Raw genomic sequence first — 23367 nt, 5'->3', positions numbered from 1 at the left:
AAATATGTAAGATCTTTATGGAGAAAACTTTCGAATGTTATTAGGAGACATTACAGAAGACCAAAATAAATAGAAAGCTTTTCCATTCTCACAGATTCAGTGTCATTAAAGATGTTAATCCTGCCTGAACTTATTTGTAGATTCAAGGCAATTTAAATCAGAAACTCAGCAAGATTTCTTCATAGCGTTTGATAAGCTCGTTTTACAATGTGTATGAAAGAACAAAGGACCAAAAAGCAAAGACACTGCTAAAGACGAACCACAAAATGGAGAACTTACATTACCAGATACCAAAACTTGTAAAAGTATAATGATTAACACGGGATCATTTGTACAGAGATACACAAATAGACCATGAAACAGCCCAGAAAAAGACCCATGCATATGTGGAAAGTTGACTTCTGACACAGGTAACTTTGCAAAGCAGTGAAGGAAGGAGGGACTCTCCACTAAATTTGGAGGGCAGGAAAAAATGAAATTGGGTCCCTACATTGACAATAGAGAAAGATCCAGCTGAAGGGTTTAAAAAAAAAAAAAAAAGGCTTAAATGTGAAAATTAGAATTATGACACTTTTAGACCATAGAAGAGAATATCTATATGACATCAAGGGGAGGGAGAGATTTCTTTAATAGGTTATACAAAGCAAAACCACAAAGGGAAATACCAATACCTTTGATTTCAATAAATTAAGAATTTGTATTCATTAATACACCATAGAGAAAGTAAAACAACAAAATAAAAAAAGATATTTGCCACACATAACGACTGACAAAGGAATAGTAGAAGAACATGCAAGCAGCTCCTGTGAATCAAAAATAAAACGACAACCACATTTTAAAAATAAGGGAAAGAGCAGATAATTCACAATGAAGAACTCCAAATCATCAATAAACATCTGAAAAGATGTCACATGTGTTGGTAATCAGGGCATAAAAATCATAAAGAAATACTGCTTCCCTTCCTAGGGCTGCTGGAACAAATTATCACAAATTTAGTAGCTTAAAAAAAAGTTTTATTCTCTCACTTCCGGGGGCCAGAAGTATAGGAGCAAGGTGTTGGCAGTGCTGTGCTCCCTCTGAAGGATCCAGGGAACAGCTCTTCCCTTCCTTCTTCCGGCTTGTGGCTATGCTGTCGGCATCTCTTGTGTCTGCCTAACTCCAGTCTCACACTCTTCTCCATGCCTGTCTGCTCCTCTTTTGTCTCATAAGGAAACTTTCAGTGGATTTAGGGCCTACCCAGATAATTCAGGGTGATCCCATCATGAGATCCTTAATTACATCTGCAAGGAGCCTTTTTTCCAAAAAGAATTGCATTCACAGGTCCGGGGGGTTAAGACATGGACATATCTTTTCCGGGACCATCATTCCGCCCATTCACAATACGCATCAAGCCCGTGGGTATGTAGGTGGAACACGGAACTGCTGGTGTATTAATTGTTAAACCTAGTTTGGAAAACAGGTTGAAAAAAAGAGGCATTAAAAATAATAAAATCATAAAAGTGAGGTACACGTATTTTATGATTCAGCGGTTCCATTCCCAGGTATGAATCCTAGAGCAGTGGTTCTTAAAATATGGCCCAGGAAACTCTGGGGGAGTCTCTAAGATCCTTTCAGAGGATGTGGGGGTCAAAATTATTTTTATAATGATACCAACATGTTGTTTGCCTTTTTCACTGTGTTGACATTACGCTGATGTAGCAAAAACAAGGGTGAGTAAAATTGCTGATGTCTTAACATCAATCAAGGCAGTGGCACCAAACTGTGTTATTAGTAGCCATTGTATTCTTCGCCACTTTGTACTAACGATAACATGCCAGTTTTATGTAAGAATGCCCTGAAATAAGCACTTACGAGTACTAATTTTGTTGAATCTCAACCTTTGGGTACATATCTTTTTAATACTTTGTGTGACAAAATAGGAAATATGCACAAAGCACTTGCATGTGCCGAAGGTTGGTGGTGGCTTTGAAGAAAAGCACATAATGCAGTGGTTTGAATTGCAAGCTGAACTAGCCATTTTCTTTTCATGGAGTACCATTTTTACTTAAGTGTCTAAAAAACTGGTTATTCATACTTGTGTATTTGGCAATTTCTCAGAAATAAATGAAGCAACTTTGTTCAGAGAAAATAGGGGCTACATTTATTGCCAGTGATAAAATTTAAGCTTTCAAGCAAAAATTTAGGATTTTAGAAATGCCGTTTTCCCCATCTTGAGCTGGACAGCTTTCCAATACTTAAAAGACTAATCAGGGTCATTTTTTCATATTGCGCGATAAAATGTGTCAACATTGGGAAGATCTTCAGAACTCAGTGAACCAGTGTTTTTCAAATGACCAGTGATGATTTAGAGAATCATGCATGGGTAGAAAACCCATTTAAAGTACAGAGTTGACCAAAGAATTTTAATGTAACATCACAAAAATTTTATTGATATGGTTTTAGATTCTACATTCCAGCTAAAATACAAGGAGCTACCAATGGTCAAATTTCAGTGTAGCATCAAAAAAGAATATCCACAATTATCTGTACAGACTGTTACAATACTCTTCCCTTTTCTAATTACATATATTCTTTGAGAGGCCAGATTTTCTGCATATGCTTAAGCCAAAACAACAGATAGTCACAGATTGCAGACAGAAGCAGATAGGAGATTCCAACTGCCTTCTGTTAAGCCAGACATTACAGATATTTTAAAAAATGTAAAACAATCCCTCTCCTTTCAACTAAGCCCTTTTTTCGAAAAATGTAGTTATTTTAAAATTTAGTAAATGTCATTTATGTTAACATGTAGATTTATTACTGTTTTTAAATATTTTAATTTTTTTCCATTTTAACTTCTAGTATGATTAATATTGATAGATATAACCATATCTGTAACCACAAAAAAAGTTTTTTGTGGTCTTCAATGATTTTTCAGAGTATAAAGATGTCCTGAGACCAAAATGTTTAACTGCTGTCTTAGAGCAATGTTTTTCCTGTTCAACTCTCTAATTTATTAGAACTGTTGGCCTCCTTAATCATGGAAAAAGTGTTATTGGGTAAATGTGATAAGCCAGAGGCAATTTTAATGCAATTTTAATCTCATCAAATATAGCCTATGAATAGTTTAGCTGTTTAATAAAGTAAAGTAACCTAAAAGAAAAAATTGAGTTGACCCTTAAACAACACAGGGATTAGGGATGCCAACCCACACACAGTCAAAAATTCATGTATAACTTTTGACTCCCCCAAAACTTTAGCAATAGCTTACTGCTAACCAGAAGGCTTACTGATAACATAAATAGCTGATTAGCCCGTATTATGTATATGTATTATATAGTACATAATATATTACAGTATCGTATTATTCTTATAATAAAATAAGATAAAGAATATGTTTTAAAAAATCATAAGAGAAAATATATTTATAGTATTGAGTTGAATTGTATTTATTTTTAAAAATGCACATATAAATGGACTTGTGCAGTTCAAACCCATGTTATTCAAGGTATTGCTTATGTTAAATAAGCTTATTTTGCAGATTTCAGACCCAGAATCTTAAATGAGACTTTTAGAATTGAGTATATCAAATGTTAGCAGTACTGATGCAAAATATGATATCATCTAATTCTTGTGGGGCATTATACCTACAAAGACAAAGAAGGAAAACAATGTAAATTCTTAACATTGTACAAGTATAATGTCAAGGTTTTTCTGTTTAGTGTCAAACATATTTGTTTTCTTGGAAAGAGCAAGTGTTATAACGGACAGGAAATTCCAGAGACAGGATAGTGCTAAAAATTCTGGAAGCACTAAATGAAATTCACTGTATATCTCCATCGATCATGCAGCTCTAGTTCATTCATTATTGTTGCTATGTTACATATTATTGGCTAAATATACCACAATTTATTCATTTTACTATCTGCATATATTTGTGTTTTTTAAACTGTGTAAATGTCTCCTACTGTATATATGCAAGATTTCTCTAGGGTGTATACCTAGGAGTGGAACTGATAGATAATGGAGTATTGTCATCTTTTCCAAGTATTGCCACATTGTTTTTCAAAGTGGTTGGACCAACTTACACTCATATATGAGAATATGAGTTGTCATTGCTCTGTAGCTTCCCAATCAGTTAGGTTGTCAGTCACTGTCATTGCTGATTATATGTTTACAGATCTCTCCTTCAGTTTGCTGTCAGCCAAAATTCTTACTTAGACTAACAGACTTTACAGTAATGTGATTCCTTAAGTGGTGGGATTAAAATTGTATCTAAATGCAACTGGTGAAATTATGCAAAAGCAAATGCAAAGTGTAGCTGTGGAAAATTTCTTTTGACCAAGACTGTGGTCTTTTTCTTGTTTTTACTCTCTCTTTGTAGAAATAGCAAGTGAAGCAGAATCTCCAGTACCTTCTTACTCTCACCTCCACAGTGAAAGCTCTATTCCAGAAGAATTGGGCAGCCCTGCTGTTGGATATATACCCTCCGAGTCTATAGTTCAGGAGCAGTCAGGGAGTCCAGATCATAGTGTACTTACTGAAGAAATGGTTTTTTCACAAGAACTGGAATCTTCTACCTCTCCTAGTAAACATGTAAGTTAATGTACATTTATTCCTTAAAGCTTCTTTAGAACAAAGTCTTCTGAAAGTTATATTATTAACAGTTAACATTCTTGCAATTAATGACAGTGTTGACTCTTGCCCATACCTGTAACATACAGCATATGACATTTGAACAGGAATAAAGCTTTTCATAGATTCCTAAAGATTAATAAATATATAAATTTTAGCTTTAGTGGCAGTCGTAAAATTATATATTATTAAGTCTATTAATATTGAGGGGATAAGAAGTTCTAAAATCTTTAAAAGATAATTTAAGCTTAATTTAAATTAAACTTAAAGATAATTATAGAGGGACAATACAAGTGCTTATTAAAATCTGTATTCTGACCTATAATAGAAACAGTAAGATCTTAAACCATATCATTGTGCCTTTTCTATAATTTAGTTAATAGTTGCCCTTATAACTCATAAATCAGAATAAAAGTAATGGTTGCATTTCTTTAAGGCAGATCTGAAATGGTTATTGACTCTGAATTAGAATAATGGTCACTTCTAGAATAAGATTTTCCACATTGTCCTTAATTCTGTATTTCATTAAAAAAAAAAAAAAAAAAAAAACGTATCTGATGAGGGGGCCTGAGTGACTCAGCCTGTTAAGTGTCCAGCTCTTGATTTTGGCTCAGGTCATGATCTCACAGTTTGTGGGATCAAGCCCTGCGTCGAGCTCTGTCCTGACAGACAGCTCAGAGCCTGCTTGGGATTCTCTCTCTCCCTGTCTCCAGCTCCTCCTCCCCCGCCCCTCTCAAACTAAATAAATAAAACTAAAAACAAAAATAAAACCTATCTGATAAAAACTTAAGCTTAGAAACTTAACTGTGTTTCTTTTTAAATTTGATTTTATAAAGCCTACAAAGGAATTAGCATAATATTATTAAATATTAAGTGAACATAAACTTTGTTAAAGTCTCTGTCTAAAAAACGGAACCCATTTAATTTCAAAATAGAGTATCTTTTGATAGAGTCTTCATTTCACCGTGGATGTGAAGAATGAATTGCATTTCCTCTATTGAAAAATCAGATTTATGTGTGTTATAGCACCTGAAAGATTTGGGGGAAAACATTTTTTATCCAGTGATCCAATGAAGAACCTATTCTGTGCTGTGTAGCAAAATATTCCAATTGCCTTGGGCACATACTTGAAAGCAGAGTTTTTAGATTATAAAAGGCTTCTAATTAAATTATATTAGCAAATTCTTAGTTATTATGTGAAAATAGGCTTGTATACATAAACGTAGCATGGAATTTACAATCAAACTATGCTTTTTGACACAATCTTAATATTACTTACTGTGAATTGGTTAAATCCCACCTAGCATTGTTATTGACATTCAAAATAGGCTGATCAAACACTAAAAATTAGTTTTTTTCCTGACAAGCAAATATGGCAAAGAAATAAAACTAGTGTGTCTTAAAGTGATTTTTTATAACTGGGGCACCTGGGTGGCTCAGTTGGTTGAGTGTCCGACTTCAGCTCAGGTCATGATCTTGCAGTTCGTGGGTTTGGACCCTGGGTCAGGCTCTGTGCTGACAGCTCGGAGCCTGGAGCCTGCTTCAGATTCTGTGTTTCCCTCTTTCTCTGCCCCTCCCCTGGTCGGCCTCTCTCTTTCTCTCTCAAAAATAAACATTAAAAAATGTTTAAGTGATTTTTATTTTTATTAAAAAAATTTTTTTTTAACGTTTATTATTGAGAGACAGAGAGAGACAGAGTGGGAGCAGGGGAGGGACAGAGAGAGGATGAGACACAGAATCTGAGGCAGGGTCCAGGCTCTGAGCTGTCAGCATAGTGCCCGACGCGGCGCTCGAACTCACAAACTGTGAGACCATGACCTGAACCGAAGTTGGACCCCCAATCGACTGAGCCACCCAGGCGCCCCTAGTGATTTTTATAATAAAAAACTAATACTTATTCGTGCTTACTTACCAAGTGCCAGCTAATATGCCAATGCCTTATGTGGATTATCCTCACAAGAAATCGAGAGGTACTGTTTTAAGCCCCACTCTGAAGCTCAGTGGGCTAGGAAACCTGCCCAAATTCACAGATACAGGAAGTGATGATAGCCAGGAATCAAATTAGATATTCCCACTTCCTCCTGATGGCAGGATGGAAATGATGTCCTTTGTAATCTCTTGTAGACAGTCTTCTTACACTTTGTTTTCTTCCCTTCCTCCTTCCCTCCCTTCTTTCCTTCCTTCTTCAAAATAGTACATATTTAGTATTTAAAAAAAATTTTTTTTAATTTTATTTTAGAGAAAGAGAGTGTGTGAGCAAGAGAGAATGGCAGAAGGAAAGACAGAGAAAATGAGAGAGAGAGAGAGAGAGAGAGAGAGAGAGAATATCTCAAGCAGGCTCCACTCTCAGCACAGAGCCTGATGTGGGGCTCAATCCCATGATGCTGGATTCATGACCTGAGCTGAAATCAGGTCATGAGCGTTGGGACGCTCAACCGACCAAACCCCCCAGGCACCCCCATATTTAGTATTTTTAAAGTTTTTTTTTTTCAGTTTTATTGAGATATAATTGATACACAACACTGTATAAGTTTAAAGTGTATAGCATAATGGCTTGGCATACATACATTGTGAAATGATTGCCACAGTAAGTTTGGTTAACATCTCTCACCTCATAAAGTTAAAAAAATTTTTCCCTTGTAACAAGAACTTTTATGCTCCTCCCTTAGCAACTTTCACATATACCACACAGCAATGTTTAACTCTAGTCATCCCATTTTACATTACATCCCTAGGACTTATGTATTTTATAACTGGAAGTTTGTACCCTTCCCACCTTCACCCAATTTCCCCACAACCCCCACGTCTGGTAACCACAAATCTGATCTCTTTTTCTATGAGTTGAGTTTTTGTTTTTGTTTCTTTTTTTAGATTCTACACATAAGTGAGATCATACAGTATTTATCTTTCTCTGTCTAACTTATTCCCCTTAGCATAATGCCCTCATGGTTCATCCTGTTGCAAATGGCAGGATTTCCTTCTTTCTTTACAGCTGAATAGTGTGTTCCTGTGTGTGTGTGTGTGTGTGCGCGTGCATGCGTGCACATGCAAGTGCACTTGTGCACACATTTTCTTTATCATTTATCTGTCAATGGAGAATTCCCATATGATCCAGCAACTCCACTTCTGGGTGGAGTCTTCTGAAGGAAATGAAATCACTATATCGAAAAGATATCTGCACTCCCGTGTTTACAATTTTTTAAATTAAAAAAAATAAATGAATAAGAGGGTAACTATCACTTATGCAATAGCTACTCCTACTTTATTTTATTTTATTTTTTTAATTTTTTTTTTTAATGTTTGTTTATTTTTGAGACAGAGCATGAACGGGGGAGGGTCAGCAAGAGGGAGACACAGCATCTGAAACAGGCTCCAGGCTCTGAGCTGTCAGCACAGAGCCCGACGCGGGGCTTGAACTCACAGACCGCGAGATCATGACCTGAGCCTAAGTCGGCTGCTTAACCGACTGAGCCACCCAGGCGCCCCCTCCTCCTACTTTATTTTAAACCTCTCTAAAAAGCATGCTTCTCTGTAACTTTTTTGTATAACTTAAAAAAAATTGAGGTCGATTTATCCTTTGTATAATTTGTAAACTGTTTTTACTTTTTATGTCATAGAGTTACTTAATACTCTTTGTATATATTATTAACTGCTTGGTATCTCAAATGCTAACTGGATTTTACAACTGTATCACAAAACACTTCCCATTTGGTTTTCCGTTTGAACAGTCACCTCCCAAAAGCTGCACATCAGTGTCAAAGCAGGAGTCTAGCAAAGGAAGTCATAGGACTGGAGGACAGTATCGTCTACCTATCAAGTCCCATCAACACTGTTCTAGTTGGTCAGATGAGTCATTATCTATGACACAGTCAGGTAAGAGTAATAACAAGGAGTTTTCTTTGTATTATATTTGAATACCTCTTTAATAAGCTTTGTCTGTCCATATGTTAGTGTAATGTTATCCTTTCTCTCATTTGTAAAGGCTTTTTTCTTGCCAAGAGTAAATCACATAATTCAGTGCTTTTCATTGATAATTAATTATTTCCCTAATTACACAAAATGTGACAAACTGTTATATTCTTGGGTTGTTAATGGGCAAGTCATTTATTCATCAGACATTTGTTGAATATTTTTTTCTATGTGCCAGACACTGCTTATGTGTTCCCATAGTGCTCCGTGCATCAGCTTATACCAGACAGCATATAAATTGTAACCAGACTTTACCCAGCAGGTCTCCCCTACTAGCATATAGACTTCTGGAAAAGAGAGTCTAATTTATTAGTAATTGGTGGCACCAGGACCTACCAGGTACTTTGCATTGCACATGGCAGGTATTTATTAAATGTTTCTTTCTTTCTTTTTTTTTTTTTTTAATGTTTATTCATTTTTGAGAGAGACAGAGACAGAATGCGAGTGGGTTAGGGGTAGAGAGAGAGGGAGACACAGAAGCCAAAGCGGGCTCCAGGCTCTGAGCCGTCCCCACAGAGCCTGACTCGGGGCTCGAACTCACAAGCTGTGAGATCATGACCTGAGCCAAAGTCGGATGCTCAACCGACTGAGCCACCCAGGAGCCCCTTAAGTGTTTCTTGAATGAATTAATGATGACCATGGAGAGAGAGAGGAGGAGGTAGGGCAGGATAGCCTAAGTTTCAAAGGAGGGAAGGTAGAGAATCAACTGCACATGGCAGTGGGGAACATTGTCTATTCTCCTATAGTCTCTATTCTGCTATAAAACTCTGTGCTATTAGATTATGAAACCATGAACAGCCTCTATTCTGTAAGACTTCCATGTACACAAGATCTGATCTTGGGAAGCATGTCTATACAGGCAACGCTCAGTTTATGAGAATTCCAAGGAAGGTTAACACTATATTGAGTGTATGCCTTTTGAGCTCATTTTTAGTTTTCATTTGAGAGTAGACATTTAATAAAGAAAAAGTGAAAAATATTATTCTGTTTTTGGTCTTTGATCCTATTCTGTACCCCCTGTTTTCAGTGTTTCAAATGATAATAAATCATTGGAGGTTCCCACACCCATATTTTTAAATCACCCTTATTTTTGAATAACTGCATAATATTTCAAAGAGTAGATATACCATAACTTATTTAAATATTTCCCTAGTGATGATCATTTAGATTTTGTCAAAATTGCCAATAATGTTTTTTTTTTTAATTTTATTTTTTATTTTTTTAAATTTACATCCAAATTAGTTAGCATATAGTGCAACAATGATTTCAGGAGTAGATGCCTTAGTGCCCCTTACCCATTTAGCCCATCCCCCCTCCCACAACCCCTCCAGTAACCCTCAGTTTGTTCTCCATATTTATGAGTCTCTTCTATTTTGTCCCCCTCCCTGTTTTTATATTATTTTTGTTTCCGTTCTCTTATGTTCATCTGTTTTGTCTCTTAAAGTCCTCATATGAGTGAAGTCATATGATATTTGTCTTTCTCTGACTGACTAATTTCACTTAGTATAATACCCTCTGGTTCCATACACATAGTTGCAAATGGCAAGATTTCATTCTTTTTGATTGCCGAGTAATACTCCATTGTATATATATACCACATCTTCTTTATCCATTCATCCATCGGTGGACATTTGGGCTCTTTCCATACTTTGGCTATTGTTGATAGTGCTGCTCTAAACATGGGGGTGCATGTGTCCCTTCGAAATAGCACACCTGTATCCCATGGATAAATGCCTAGTAGTGCAATTGCTGGGTTGTAGGGTAGTTCTATTTTCAGTTTTTTGAGGAAGTGTTTTCCAGAGTGTCTGCACCAGCTTGCATTCCCAGCCAGTAAAGTTGTAATGAACATCTTCTTGTGGAATATTTCAGCAAGAATAAATTCTTAGGAATGAGATTACTAGCTCAAGCCAGTTGAAGAGTGTTGTATATCATATTTATCTGTTGAATATTATTATTTTTATGTATTTGCTTTGAGGTACTCTGGCAAAAAGTTACTACCAGTGTAGTAACATATCAGTAGACATAAACTTGATACTTGAAAACATGGATTTAGGGGTGCCTGGGTGGCTCAGTCGGTTAAGTGTCTGACTTTGGCTCAGGGCATGATCTCATGGCTTGTGAGTTCGAGCCCTGCGTTGGGCTCTATGCTGACAGCTCAGAGCCTGGAGCCTGCTTTCTGATTCTGTGTTTCCCTCCCTCTCTGCCCCTCCCCGACTCATTCTCTGTCTCTCTCTCTCAGAAATAAATAAACATTAAAAAATTAAAAAACAAACAAACTATGAATTCATATCTTAGCTCTACTACTTACTGGTGACTTTCTTCAGCTTTCTTTCCCATATTGGATAGTCTTTTCCATCTGTTCAGTGGACTAATATTGTAACTAGCCTTGCATGAGTTACAGACTAAGGATTAATAATGTTAATAAGATACTGTTTTATTGGTAAAACATACTCAAGTGAGAATAGTTTTGGAAAAATAGCTCTGAGATTTCTAAACTCCAGATGCCATCTACCTATTGATGATGACATCATTAAATGCAATGTTTATGGAAGTGGTCAGTTTTAACGTAGTGGAGTTATATAAGCCTTTCTCAAGTGATAAAGAACTTATCAGCCAAATTATTAGAGGCTGCCTGTGTGAAATAATCAGAAACTTAATTTTTTCTATTAGATCATTCTGTCCATCAGGTTATTCTGTCTTGACGTTAGTTTAAACAAACTGAAATATCATTTACCTGCCCCCTCCTCTCTCCCTCACCACCCAAAAAAACCTTGTAGAAGATAATTCCATAAAGGCAATAAATTCATTCAGTGAGTTGTTTGGGTTAAAAAAAAATTCTAGAGATTTTTAGATGTTACTAATGATGAATTTTTAAAATGTTTATTTTAGAGAGAGAGAGAGCGAGCACGAGCACATGCAAGTGGGGGAGGCGCAGAGAGATAGGGAGACGTAGAATCCAAAGCAGGCTCCAGGCTCCAAGCTGTTAGCACAGAGCCCCACGCGGGGCTCTAACTCACAAACCACGAGATCATGACTTGAGCCAAAGTCAGATGCTTAACCGACTGAGCCACCCAGGCACCCCGTTACTAATGATGAATATTATACAGTAATACTATATTTGGCAGGTATATAATGTATTCCCACTCATTCTCATAGACTTTTATTTATTTAATTTCTACCTTTCATTTGTACACTTTTGGCTTCTTTAGTACTTAAAAATAGAAACATTTCCCAAGGTCTTTCATCTAAAAACTCCCAAGTTTCTCATCAACTACTTTTAAATCTTCACAAGCATAGATGATACATATTTTTATTAGAAAAGTCACTGCTGGCGGGGCACCTGGGTGGCTGAGTCAGTTAAGCGTCTGACTTCGGCTCAGGTTATGATCTCACAGTTTGTGGGTTTGAGTCCCGCATCGGGCTCTGTGCTGACAGCTCAGAGCCTAGAGCCTGCTTCAGATTCTGTCTCCCTCCCCCTGCTCATGCTCTTTTTCTCAAAAATAAATAAACATTAAAAAAATTACAAAAAGAAAAAGAAAAATCACTGCTGGCATGTGAAATTTTTAAAATATATTAATTTGAAGGCAAGACTACACTGTATGTTAGCTAACTTGACAATAAATTATTAAATATGTATATGCTAATTTAAAATAATCATTTTGGGAGGGGGGCAAGGTTGAAACTAAGTGTGTGGGAGTATAGTGATTCCCCCACACAATTTTATCAAAGTCTTCAAATTTTATCCATGTCTTGAGGTTTGGAAGCACATAAAAGCTTATCCAGCTAAAAGAAGCTCAGTTTTTAGAAGATGCAAAGATATGGGTTTATACTTCATTTTAGAAAGATTTTAACTTTTAGGTCAACCTGCAGTCCTACCCCAAATTATTACACTAGAATCATCAATTGAATCTCTGCAAAGGGCTCAGAACCTTTTAACCCTGAAAGCAATTGATTCTTTTCTTCAGCAATTAGAAGAAAACATAAGGGAGATACTCAGTGGCTCTCTTCTCACCACCAGCATTTTTAGTTTTAGATTGGAAAATCTGTTACCTAAAATATAGCTGCATAAAATGTTTGTTTTATATGAGTATTACTCTTACCACCATTTTTTGAGCTTTTATGGTAGTTCAGGTGCTGTGCTGTGTGCTTTGTACACCTTATTTAATCTACACATCAATTCTAGAAATCAGTAGGGGTCAAACTTACCTTACCAATTACCAGTAACAGATCCAGAGTTGAAAATGGCCTTTATTATTATGCTGTTTTATGAGTGTTGATCGATAAATAGTGAGCTTTGCCCATGCTAAGGACTCACGATGATGCCACCAGTGGTATAAGATGGGTATCACTTTCCTGAGGTACCTAAAGTTAGCAACATAGAAGTGACAGGAACTTAGATTTCATTATTTCTAATCCAGATATTGGGATCATTCCATTAAAAAAGACTATAGTCCTTTTGCATTTAAATAAGTTCCATAACTAGTTCTTACGCAATTTAATCTGAAGTACCTGAAAAAAAACCTGGCTATTTATGGTTTAATGTTGTAGCATACATTTGAGTCTTCAGATTTTATACAGTAGTATTTCTATTGTAATAGTATTTCTATGGCTATTGAATGTCTCACTCGACATTAGTGTGTGGAAATGATATTATTACTTGATTTGGGGAGGAGGTGTGAGGAATAATCATTTTTATTCTGCGTAATTTCCATGTGTAGTGAAATAAGCAGCATCTTTATTTTATTTTATTTTTTTTAATTTTTTTTTAACATTTATTCATTTTTGAGAGACAGAGAGAGACAGAGCATGAGTGGGGAAGGGGCAGAGAGAGGGAGACACAGAATCGGAAGCAGGCTCCAGGCTCTGAGCCATCAGCCCATAGCCCGACGCGGGGCTCGAACTCACGGACCGTGAGATCATGACCTGAGCCGAAGTCGGCCGCTCAACCGACTGAGCCACCCAGGCGCCCCAAGCAGCATCTTTAAATGACAGTATTTTCATAGCATGTATGTGACACTTATTATAATGAAATGTCTTTTTCATGATTTTGCTGTGACTGGACATCTACTTTGTACGTGCGTGTATATGTGTAGGGAACTGTTGGGAAGAAAATAAGATTTAACTAGCTTCATTTTAGCTATTTTAAATATTTTAAGAGCTTCTAAAGAAAGGTTATAGCAGAGTATATTTCTTTATAATTTCTTTCCTTTTATATGGTATTAAGACATCAACTGATGATTCACAGTCAGTGTAAAATGGCAAAGTTTCATTTTTATTTTAATAGGACTTAAAAACTATTAATAGCTAAGGGGAAGGAAACATAAATATGTTTCTCTTGTCACCAGGAAATAATTCCTCACAATGCCCAAATTTCACTAGCTTAAAAGTTCCTCAATTTCCGGTTGTTTATCTCATCAAGATAGGGTATCTTAAGATTTATTTGAGGTTTCAAATAGTACAATTAGAAAGTGAAAATAAGTAGGAAGGACCAACCGCCCACTATATTTCAGGGAAAAGAGAGATGCAAATCACTAATAAATTTATTTTCAAAAGCTCCAATTCCTTAATTTTAAATGTTAGATTGACTGTAAGTGTAGTATCACCTTGCTGCTTTCATTAGTAGTTATTAAATTAACTTCATTCTCAAGTTAAAATGAAAGATTTTATTTCCCTTTCAGAAACAACATCTGACCAAAGTGACATTGAAGGTAGGATCAGAGCCCTGAAGGATGAGCTGCGGAAAAGAAAATCAGTTGTGGACCAGCTGAAGAAGGAGCAGAGAAAACGGCAGAAGGAAAGACTGAAAGCCCAAGAAGCCAGTCTGATCAAACAGTTAGAGGTTAGACATAGGAAGGGGGTTCAGTGTCAAGGCTAATGCATATTGAAGCCTAAAATGTTTTTTAAATGTTGTTAATAAAGTAATGGCGTAGAATTTTTCATTATTAGTTTGGTGCCACATTTTAACTTCTTTTTAAAAGAAATCCAAGTTTATCTAAACAAACTCTTGCTTAAAGCATTAAATATTAAAATAGTAAATCTTGGGGTGCCTGGGTGGCTCAGTTGGTTGGGCATCTGACTTTGGCTCAGGTCATGGTCTCGTGGTTCATGAGTTCGATCCCCACATCAGGCTCTGTGCTGACAGCTCGGAGCCTGGAGCCTGCTTTGGATTCTGTGTCTTTCTCTCTCTCTCCCCCTCCCCTGCTCATGCTCTGTCTCTGTCTGTCTCAAAAATAAATAAAACATTAAATAAAAAAATAAATCTTATAGCATCAAGTATTAAGTAAATATTCTTAAAATCAAATTAAAATAAGAGGTTTTTTTCTTAAATAAGAAAGATTAGGCCTGTGAAAGATTGAAATTCACGCCCTCTTAAGCAAAGAATCATTAGATGAATAATTCTGTAAAAAAAGATAAATAATTCTAGCTATTGAAACTGTTACTGCCTTTTTAAAAACAATTTGTTTTTTTTTTTAAAGCAGAATGATGTTTCATGCCACATTGTCCTATTTGAATGGCTCAGAAGTGATAATTCTAAACTAGACTTCTCCCATGCTCTAGCAGCCTTCCCTGATTCTGCCCCAGCTGGAAACCTGGTTTTGATATTTCCTCATTCTGTTTTCTCTTATCCTTTTGGTTACCAGATCTCACTGGTACTTTTTTTTTTTTTTTTTATGAGTCTGCTTGCTTTTTCCATTCCAGCTGCCATCGAGCCGACTGGGGCCTCATGACCCCTTATCTCTGCTCTCTGCATGGCCTCTTAAATGCCCCTGTCTCTGTTGCTTCCCTAATACTTGCATACCTTCTGCCAGCCTAGTGTTCCTAAAATGCCACATTCATCATAGAATTAATCTGAACGCCCTGCTCCTCGCAAGAATCCCTTCTCACGGCATCACCAGAGAAGACCATTCAGCTTCTACCTGAACACTTCCAATAATAGGAAGTCTCAAAATTTCAAGGCAGTTGATTTCATTGTAGGATTCTAGGTTCTGTAAATGTTAAAAATCTTTTGGTTTGTTAGTCAGTATTTCTGTCCTTTCAATGGTCCTTGTTGTGGTAACACCAAATATGTATTCCTCCTACATCTATTAATTTAGTCATCAAATATTTAAGTGCCTATTTGTATGCCAGAATTCAGCTAATGACTTTACATGTGTTCATTTTATCCTTAAGCAACAGTGGCTTTACTGTCTACAGTTTTACGGATGAGGAAATTGAGTTTCAGGGAGAGTAATGCTATTCAGGGACACACCACTCAGAAGTGGTAAAGCTAGATTTTAATAGATCTCTCATTCTAAATTTTGTGTCCTATCTTCCACATAGAAAACAGGGCTGCTGACAGATGTGGAGAAAATAGACATTCACACAGGTACACAATACAGAGATGGGAACAGGGACTGTAACTTGCACAGATGTTTAGAAGTAAGGGAAGTGCTTAAGGTAGAATAGCCATACTGGCAAGTTCATGGTGGAAAATAGTGGGAAACAAAATTCAAAAATAAAGATCATGTTCAGGGTCTTAGAATCAGACGGATGAGTTTGGACTTCAAGTCAGTAGTCTTCAACATGACCACACGTTAGAATTAACTGGGGAGCTCTTTGAAAAATACAAATATCCAGTCTCCCTCCCAGAGGGATTAATAATCTAGGGTAGGACCCAGAATTTAAAAGCACTAGTGTAAGGTAATGGAGAACCATTGAAAATTAAATGAAATACTGTTAGATTGAATAGCATTGCTCAAAATTCTTCATTAATGGATATGCCAGCCAGAAGGGTCTCTAGAGAAGTGCCATAGGATCCATCTCATTCAACATTTTACTAGATGGTTTACAGACAAAAGAAAGTTGTGTATTTAGGTTTTAGAATTATAGTATATGGTGCAGAAAAACATAATATATATAGCATTTCATATAAAAAATCTTTGGGAGTTTATTTAATCACAGATGTGATAAGTCAACTACATCCATGTAAGTATAGCTTTCAGATCTGAGAAGTTATAGTCCTCATATATACCTAGCTAGCTAGACCATCTAGCTTTGGTGTGTGTTTAATACCAGAAGTTACTTTACCAAAACATTTGAAAATTTAGAGGATATGGATAGTGAAAGTTGTAAAAGTAGGGATTTCAGCCCAAGTTTTAGGGATCTGTAGCAACTAAGTAGCATCCATATGGTCATTCATTCATTCTATGATGTTGACTGACAGCCTGTTTGGGGCCAAACACTGAGTAGGTACTGGATATACAGTGTTGAACAAAACATCTATAGTCTCAAATAGAGATATAAAAGTAGGGATTTTAGCCCAGAAAACTAAGAAATATAATAAAGGACTTCCCTTAGATTTCATCCAAATCAGAATTACACATTAGTGTTTATAGAATGGCTGATGTTCTCTAATCACAGCCTTCCTTCTTCAGGCTTTGTATTCCCAAGGATTTGTATTCCCAAGAAGCTGCCATTGAACTCTGCGTAATGCCTAAACTTCTTAAAAATAACACGGAAGTATTAGGACACCCTTAAAAGAATAATTACATAGTCAGCTAAAGAAGTTTTTTAATGGGGCAGGACCCAAATGATTGCTTCATAGGTATTAAATTTTTGTAAAATGAGACTTTGTCATTTTCTAACTCATATTAGGATTATGGTTCCACATATATGCTTATATATAGTCTGTTTCAAGAAGGATCTACAAGTAAATGTTGATAGCACTCTGGGGAATGACATGGATACTGGGAGAAAGATTTTTACATTACATCTTCTTTCCTGTTTGAATATTTTACCATAAAATATACTATTTTCTAATTTAAAATAGTTTTTTTTTAAAAATTCTGTATAGTGACTCCTCTGATTTTTCTAAACTAGTCATATGATGAATTCATTAAGAAAACTGAAGCAGAGCTTAGCCGAGATTTGGAAACATCACCAACAGCCAAGCCTCAAATTAAAACGCTCTCCTCAGCTTCTGAAAAACCCAAGATCAAGCCCCTTCCACTACACAGGTAGAAATTTTTGATAACTTCTCTATGTTCTGCCTTGTTTGAGAAAAGAATTAAGGGAAGACTTTTAGTAGAAGCTATCTTTTAAGTAACTGTGAAGTTAATTTTAACCAATATTTTTACTTTCACTAGAGTTGTTATGTATGATGTAATCACAAATCAAATTTATCATAAGGTACAGGTTTAACAATATATTCTGAATCCTGAAATCTGGTGGGCACAATGAAAATAGTATCCTCCAGTATTGCTAGTAGCAATAGACTTTTGCAAAGCAGTTTGCCAGTGTTTCAGAAGTAAAAAACAACCTGTAACTTATGATTCCATAATTTCACTCCTGGAAACCTAGTTTGAGAAAATATGCAATATCTTTATGTCCAGAAATAGGTGAATAGCCCAGTAACCTAAGGGTCTTCCCAGGGATGGAATATTATGCAGCCAGTCAGTGCAAATACAGAATACTGAGAGGCAGCATTGGAGATTGTATATAAAAAAGTGAGGTTGCAATATTTAAACTGAATTTTGAGCAATGAGTAGGGGGTAAGCAGTCAATGGGACTGAGAAATAGGGGTCATTTCAGAGAAGGACATCAATGAATGACCAAAAGCAGCAGGGAGCTTGGCATGTTACAGAAACTGAACATTATAGAATGTTGCTAATGTTAGAAGAGACTGGAAAAATAAAAACTGAATTGTGAAAACCTTGTACTCACTCATTCATAATATAGTTTCTACTTTACTTTTCAGAAGATGGGAAGCCTTTGAAGTCTTTCCCAAAAAATACTTAGGGAATTTTAAGTCTGTTACAAAAATAATAGAGACTCATGATAATTAATTTCTCATTACCTCAGTTTGAATCATGGCTTCAGTACCAGCTAGCTATTTAACTTTGTTGGGCAAGTTATTTAATCTCTCTGTGCTTATTTTTTTTAATAGGGATTTATATCCCTATAATAACACCTAACTAATTAACTTGTTATGAGAATTAAAAGACTTAACTTAGATCAGAGCTTAGCATACAATTAGCACTGCGTATTAGTTACTGTTATTATTTTAATTAGAATATTGAGGGGAGCAGTAAAAAGAAGAAAAGTTTAAATCATATACTGAACTAACTATCCCAGAATTGCAAATGTCAACAATTAGATGTATTTCCTTTTAGGATTTCTTATGCTTAGATTTTATATATATTTTTTTGTAATATATACATTTTTCCATTATATTACAAAACTGTAAATTTTATTTTTAGATTTCTACATAATACACTAATGAATTGCTTTACGGTTTTATTAACCAGACTCTTGGAGGATTTTAACTAGAGAATGATGTAATCACATTTGTGTTCAGAGAGCTCTTTCTGACTAGTATATGAAGGAGAAATAGAAAAGAGCAAACTTGGAAGCAGGGAGAACAGGAGTCTAGACCAGGCTTCAAATAATTAGTGGAAATAAGAACAGAGATAGGAAATAAACTTAGAAATATTTAAGAAGCAGGGGTGCCTGGCTGGCTCAGTTGGTAGAACATGTGACTCTTGATCTTGGGATTGTGAGTTCAGGCCCCACATTGGGGATAGAGTTTAGTTTAAAAAAAAAAAAAAAAGAATTTATTCTTAAAAACACTTAAAAGAAAATATTTGAGAAGTAGACTTCACTGAAATGCTAGATAGGGGAACAAGAGAAATCTAGAATGACTCCCAGGTTTCTCTTAAATGGTTGGGTCAACATTCCATTAGCCTGAATGGAAAGTCAGATGTTCTTTTGTGGGTAGCTTATGACTTTGGTTTTAGAATACAAATTTTGAGGTGCACATGGTTCACCTAAGGAGAATTATCCAGGAAAGATGTCAGTGTAAGATATATATGGGGTGAGGAGCATAAAGATGGTGGTTGAAAGCGTATATATAGCAACATCACCCAAGGAAGATACGCATTCAGAGAGAATAAAAGGGAGCCAAGTACTAATTATGATAAAATAGCATTTAAAGGCATTATAAAGAGAAGCGGAAGCCAAATACTATGACTTAGCAAATAAAGAGAAGGCAAGAAAATGAAGAATGTAGCTCTTTCTGTTAACTTAAAGAATAAGAGAGGACAGCAGCCAGGAGGTGGAAGAATGAAGAATTGAGAGGTAAAATTTTGAGGCTCATGGAGTACTTATAAGCGAAGGGGAAAAATCTCCAGGGTGAAGGACTGAAGGTTCTAGGAAAGTGAACGTATGACTGAAGAGTACCATTAATGAGGCTGAGGCAGTGTGTGAGATTTTCGGCAGGAGGTTCAAACAATCAGCTTTGAATATGTGTGAAAGACACACCTCTTTCTGTCCTGCAGACAGAAGGAAAGGCAGTTGGGATGGCTATGAATATAGCATTTGTAGGTAGAAAGGCTCAGGGTAAGAAAGGTCATGCTGATGGCTCTGTTTTTCTCATTAAAAGAGGCAAGATTGTCTACTGAGAGTGATGAAGGCCAGAAACAGGCTTGGTGAAAGTGACAGGTTGGAATACCTCCTGTGAAGAAGTAGTTTTCTGAGAGTTGACTGCTTGTTGTTACCAGTTATTACAGTATCAGCAGTACATTTATTTCTACTCTTTATTTTTTTGTTTCAGATCTGAAACAGCAAAGAACTGGAAATCACTAACAGAATCAGAGCGTGCCAGAGGGTCGTTGGAGTCCATTGCTGAACATGTTGGTATGTAACTAGGGAAAATAATGACGCTGTATCCACTAGACTTAAAAATTTATGCAAGGGCGTATATAATTCTGCCTCTACAGCGTTTCGATTAAAAAATGAATTTCTTAAAGATAATAATTATTGAAATTTTAAGTTACTTTTATATAAAAGTGATTTATTGGTTATATATAAATTTAAAAACTGAAGCATAAAGACATTAATCTAAAATGGTTGAGTGTATCATCGGCATCCCTAAATTCTCCCTTAATCAAATCTTATAACTGATTATATATTTTTTTCAGCCTATACTATTTCTCAGGGTTAAGTGGTTATATACATGTATATTTTTCAACTTAATCCACATAAAGATAAGAATTATTGAAAATAAAGTGTAATTCAGTGAGGAAATAAAACTGAGGCATAAAAAAGCCTATGTAGAAACAATGACAAAATAGAGATTTGAATTCAGAACTTTTACTTCTTGGTTTGTTAGCTCATCAAATATTTTTTTTTCTTATTCTGCAGTTTTAGCTCTTAAAAAATACTGTATTTGCAGAAATTGTTATTTTTTCTCTTGCATTTGCATTTGAGAGCTTAGTTGAAGTCCCCAGGAAAATTCATTCTTTTCAAAGTATCTTTGTCCCTCCTTCATTGTTTTCCTATATGAAATAATGTGTATGTAATATCTATCTGGTTTCAAATGATTTGAGGAATTGATCACACAAATCAGTGTTTCCATAAACTTAGAGCCATTTTTCTTCACTTTCTAAGTTAAGACAGCCCTTAAGAAATATTTCAAACTTTAAATTTCCAGTCATTCTAAATGTTCTGGTTATTGCTGGGGCAATATACTCTCTTAAAGGAAAAACTTACCTTATATGGTAACCAAAACAGGCTATATTTATTGACCAGAGTTTTTCCTCATGAAGATTTGGCTTTTATTTAACCTTTGGTTCCAGCAGTTAAAAGGTTGTGATTAAATAATTTTGATAAGATTTTTTTCTTTTCCTTAAAGATGCTGCATTGGCAGGTTCTGAGAGATCAGTATCGGAAAGGTCTTTATCTGCATATGCGAAGAGAGTCATTGAATTGGATAGACAAACAGAAGAGCATTTTCAGACTTCATCCCCAATTCTTAGATCATCAAGGAAAGCCAGAGCAGAATCTGGCGATTCTTTAGAAAATGTACCATCATTATCTCTTCTCAAAGAATTGAATGCCCCTAATAGAATTCTGGATGTGTTAGATGCCAAGGTTGAAGAAGCTAGTCAAAAATCAGAAATACAAGAAGTGGACTATGCAAAATTGGAAGAGAGTGTGATTGAAGAGGCCTATTCAAAACAATGTAGGAAGTCTGGTGTCTTACTGAAACTAGACCTGGAACAGGGAGATTCATCTGAAATTCTTTCAAGGAAGGATCTTCCTTTAGATTCTGTAAATGTTCAGAAAGACTTAGTTAGATTAGCCATTGAAAATCTTCATAAAAAACAGTTGAAAGAGAGAGAGTCAGATCAAGGTACTGATCACAGTACAAGCACCCAATCAGAAAAAGAAGTTCATGAACAAAGGAACATAAAGGAAAGGGACTCATCTTTGTCAGAGCATCTTTTTGCTCCTAAGGAGACATCATACTCTGAAGATTTTGAAGTGTCTTCTCTCAAGAAAGACATTTCAGCTGAACTGTACAAAGATGACTTTGAGGTGTCATCTTTGTTGTCACTCAGGAAAGACTCTCAATCTTGCAGAGATGAGTCACGGCCAACAAAGAACTCTACAAGTAGAGCCACTAGCTTGGGCAGTGATGATGAAATCAGTGAGTGCCTCAGTGAGAAAAGCCTTTCTGTTCATAGCAGTGTCCACTCTGAGAGGCTATTAGAACTCAAGTCCCCCACTGAGCTTATGAAAAGTAAGGAGCGCAGTGATGTAGAGCATGAACAGGGAGTTACGGAACCCCCTTCCTTGGTTTCAGTTTCTGTTGCAGATGAGTTACATGATTTCCACATTGGCGATAGGGTGTTGATTGGCAATGTTCAGCCAGGAACTCTTCGATTCAAAGGCGTGACCAGTTTTGCCAAAGGCTTTTGGGCTGGAGTGGAGTTGGATAAAGCTGAAGGAAATAACAATGGGACATATGATGGCATTGTATACTTTGTGTGCAGAGAGAAGCATGGTATTTTTGCTCCCCCTCAAAAAATATCTCACATTCCAGAAAACTTTGATGACTATGTAGACATAAATGAAGATGAAGAGTCTTACTCAGATGGACGATATCAATACTATAATCAAGAACAAAAAGATACAGCAGATTCCAAATTTGATAGAGAAAAGGATGCAGTTGAATATTTTTATGAGAACTCTCTACCTAGTATGCATGATATAGAAGCCTCACTTGATAGAAGCCTTAAAATAGAAACAGACAAGGTACAGGACGTTTCTGGGGTACTTGAAGCCCATGTTCACCAGCAATCTTCAGTGGATTCACTGATCTCTTCAAAGGAAAACAAAGACGTTCCTGGTGCCATAGAAAAGGTTTCCATTGCTGTAGAAGGCGAGACTTTAGACAATGCCTTTTCTGAAGAATTAAAGCAGAAGCAGCAGTTGACAGAAAAGGAAGAGGACCTATGTCCTGAGGTGTCAGAAAAGCTGTCTACTCCACTTCTAGATCTTTTAACAAGAGAAAAGAACCAACTGGAAGCCCAGCTGAGGTCCTCACTAAATGAGGAAAAGTCAAAGCAGCAGCTAGAAAAAGTCAGCTTACTGACAGACAGTTTACTAACAGTCTTTGTGAAGGACACAGTCAATCAACTACAAGAAATCAAAAAAGCTAGGAATGAGAAAATCCAGCTTAGCAATCAAGGGCTTCTTGATGCTGATCGACAGAGTATGCCACCCCAAGGCCTATCCCAAAATCTTGAGGAACAGTCAGCAAGTGTTCCAGATTGCTTCTTAAGGCCTGACTTAGAAGATGAAAAAGAAGAGATTTCTTCACCAGATATATGCCCCAGGCCTGTAAGTATTTTGTCTAGAAAGAATGTCAATTTACCTTCTGTAGTGCGTTTTAATTCTGTAGTTCCTCATAGATTTTTTGTGACATGTTATTTATTAGATAAAGATCACTGTACTAGTTTT

General features: G+C 36.1%; 1 protein-coding gene and 1 long non-coding RNA gene across 8 annotated transcripts in view; one reads left to right on the top strand and one right to left on the bottom strand.

Moving 5' to 3' along the window:
• Positions 1–23367, top strand: part of CEP350 (centrosomal protein 350) — a 154853-nt gene that overhangs the window by 111098 nt on the left and 20388 nt on the right. For all 4 annotated transcript variants that reach the window (XM_023247840.2, XM_023247842.2, XM_023247839.2 and 1 more), the window contains 6 exons: positions 4364–4575; positions 8343–8487; positions 14262–14422; positions 17443–17579; positions 20174–20256; positions 21254–23247. In XM_023247840.2, the coding sequence (XP_023103608.2) occupies positions 4364–4575; positions 8343–8487; positions 14262–14422; positions 17443–17579; positions 20174–20256; positions 21254–23247 (2732 nt within the window). The remainder of the gene's footprint in view (positions 1–4363; positions 4576–8342; positions 8488–14261; positions 14423–17442; positions 17580–20173; positions 20257–21253; positions 23248–23367) is intronic.
• Positions 997–21259, bottom strand: LOC109495633. 4 transcript variants are annotated; one of them, XR_006591927.1, is made up of 4 exons: positions 21112–21259; positions 12790–12945; positions 4691–4743; positions 997–1443 (listed from the first exon to the last, which is right to left on the bottom strand). It is a non-coding gene; the product is annotated as an uncharacterized LOC109495633 (long non-coding RNA). The 4 variants fall into 4 exon arrangements; XR_006591926.1 differs by lacking the exon at positions 4691–4743; XR_002739220.2 differs by lacking the exons at positions 997–1443; positions 4691–4743 and adding an exon at positions 4553–4690.

Source organism: Felis catus, chromosome F1 (assembly GCF_018350175.1).
Source record: "Felis catus isolate Fca126 chromosome F1, F.catus_Fca126_mat1.0, whole genome shotgun sequence".
NCBI classification, from domain to species: Eukaryota; Metazoa; Chordata; class Mammalia; order Carnivora; family Felidae; genus Felis; species Felis catus.
This window is presented reverse-complemented; position numbering and strand designations above follow the sequence as displayed.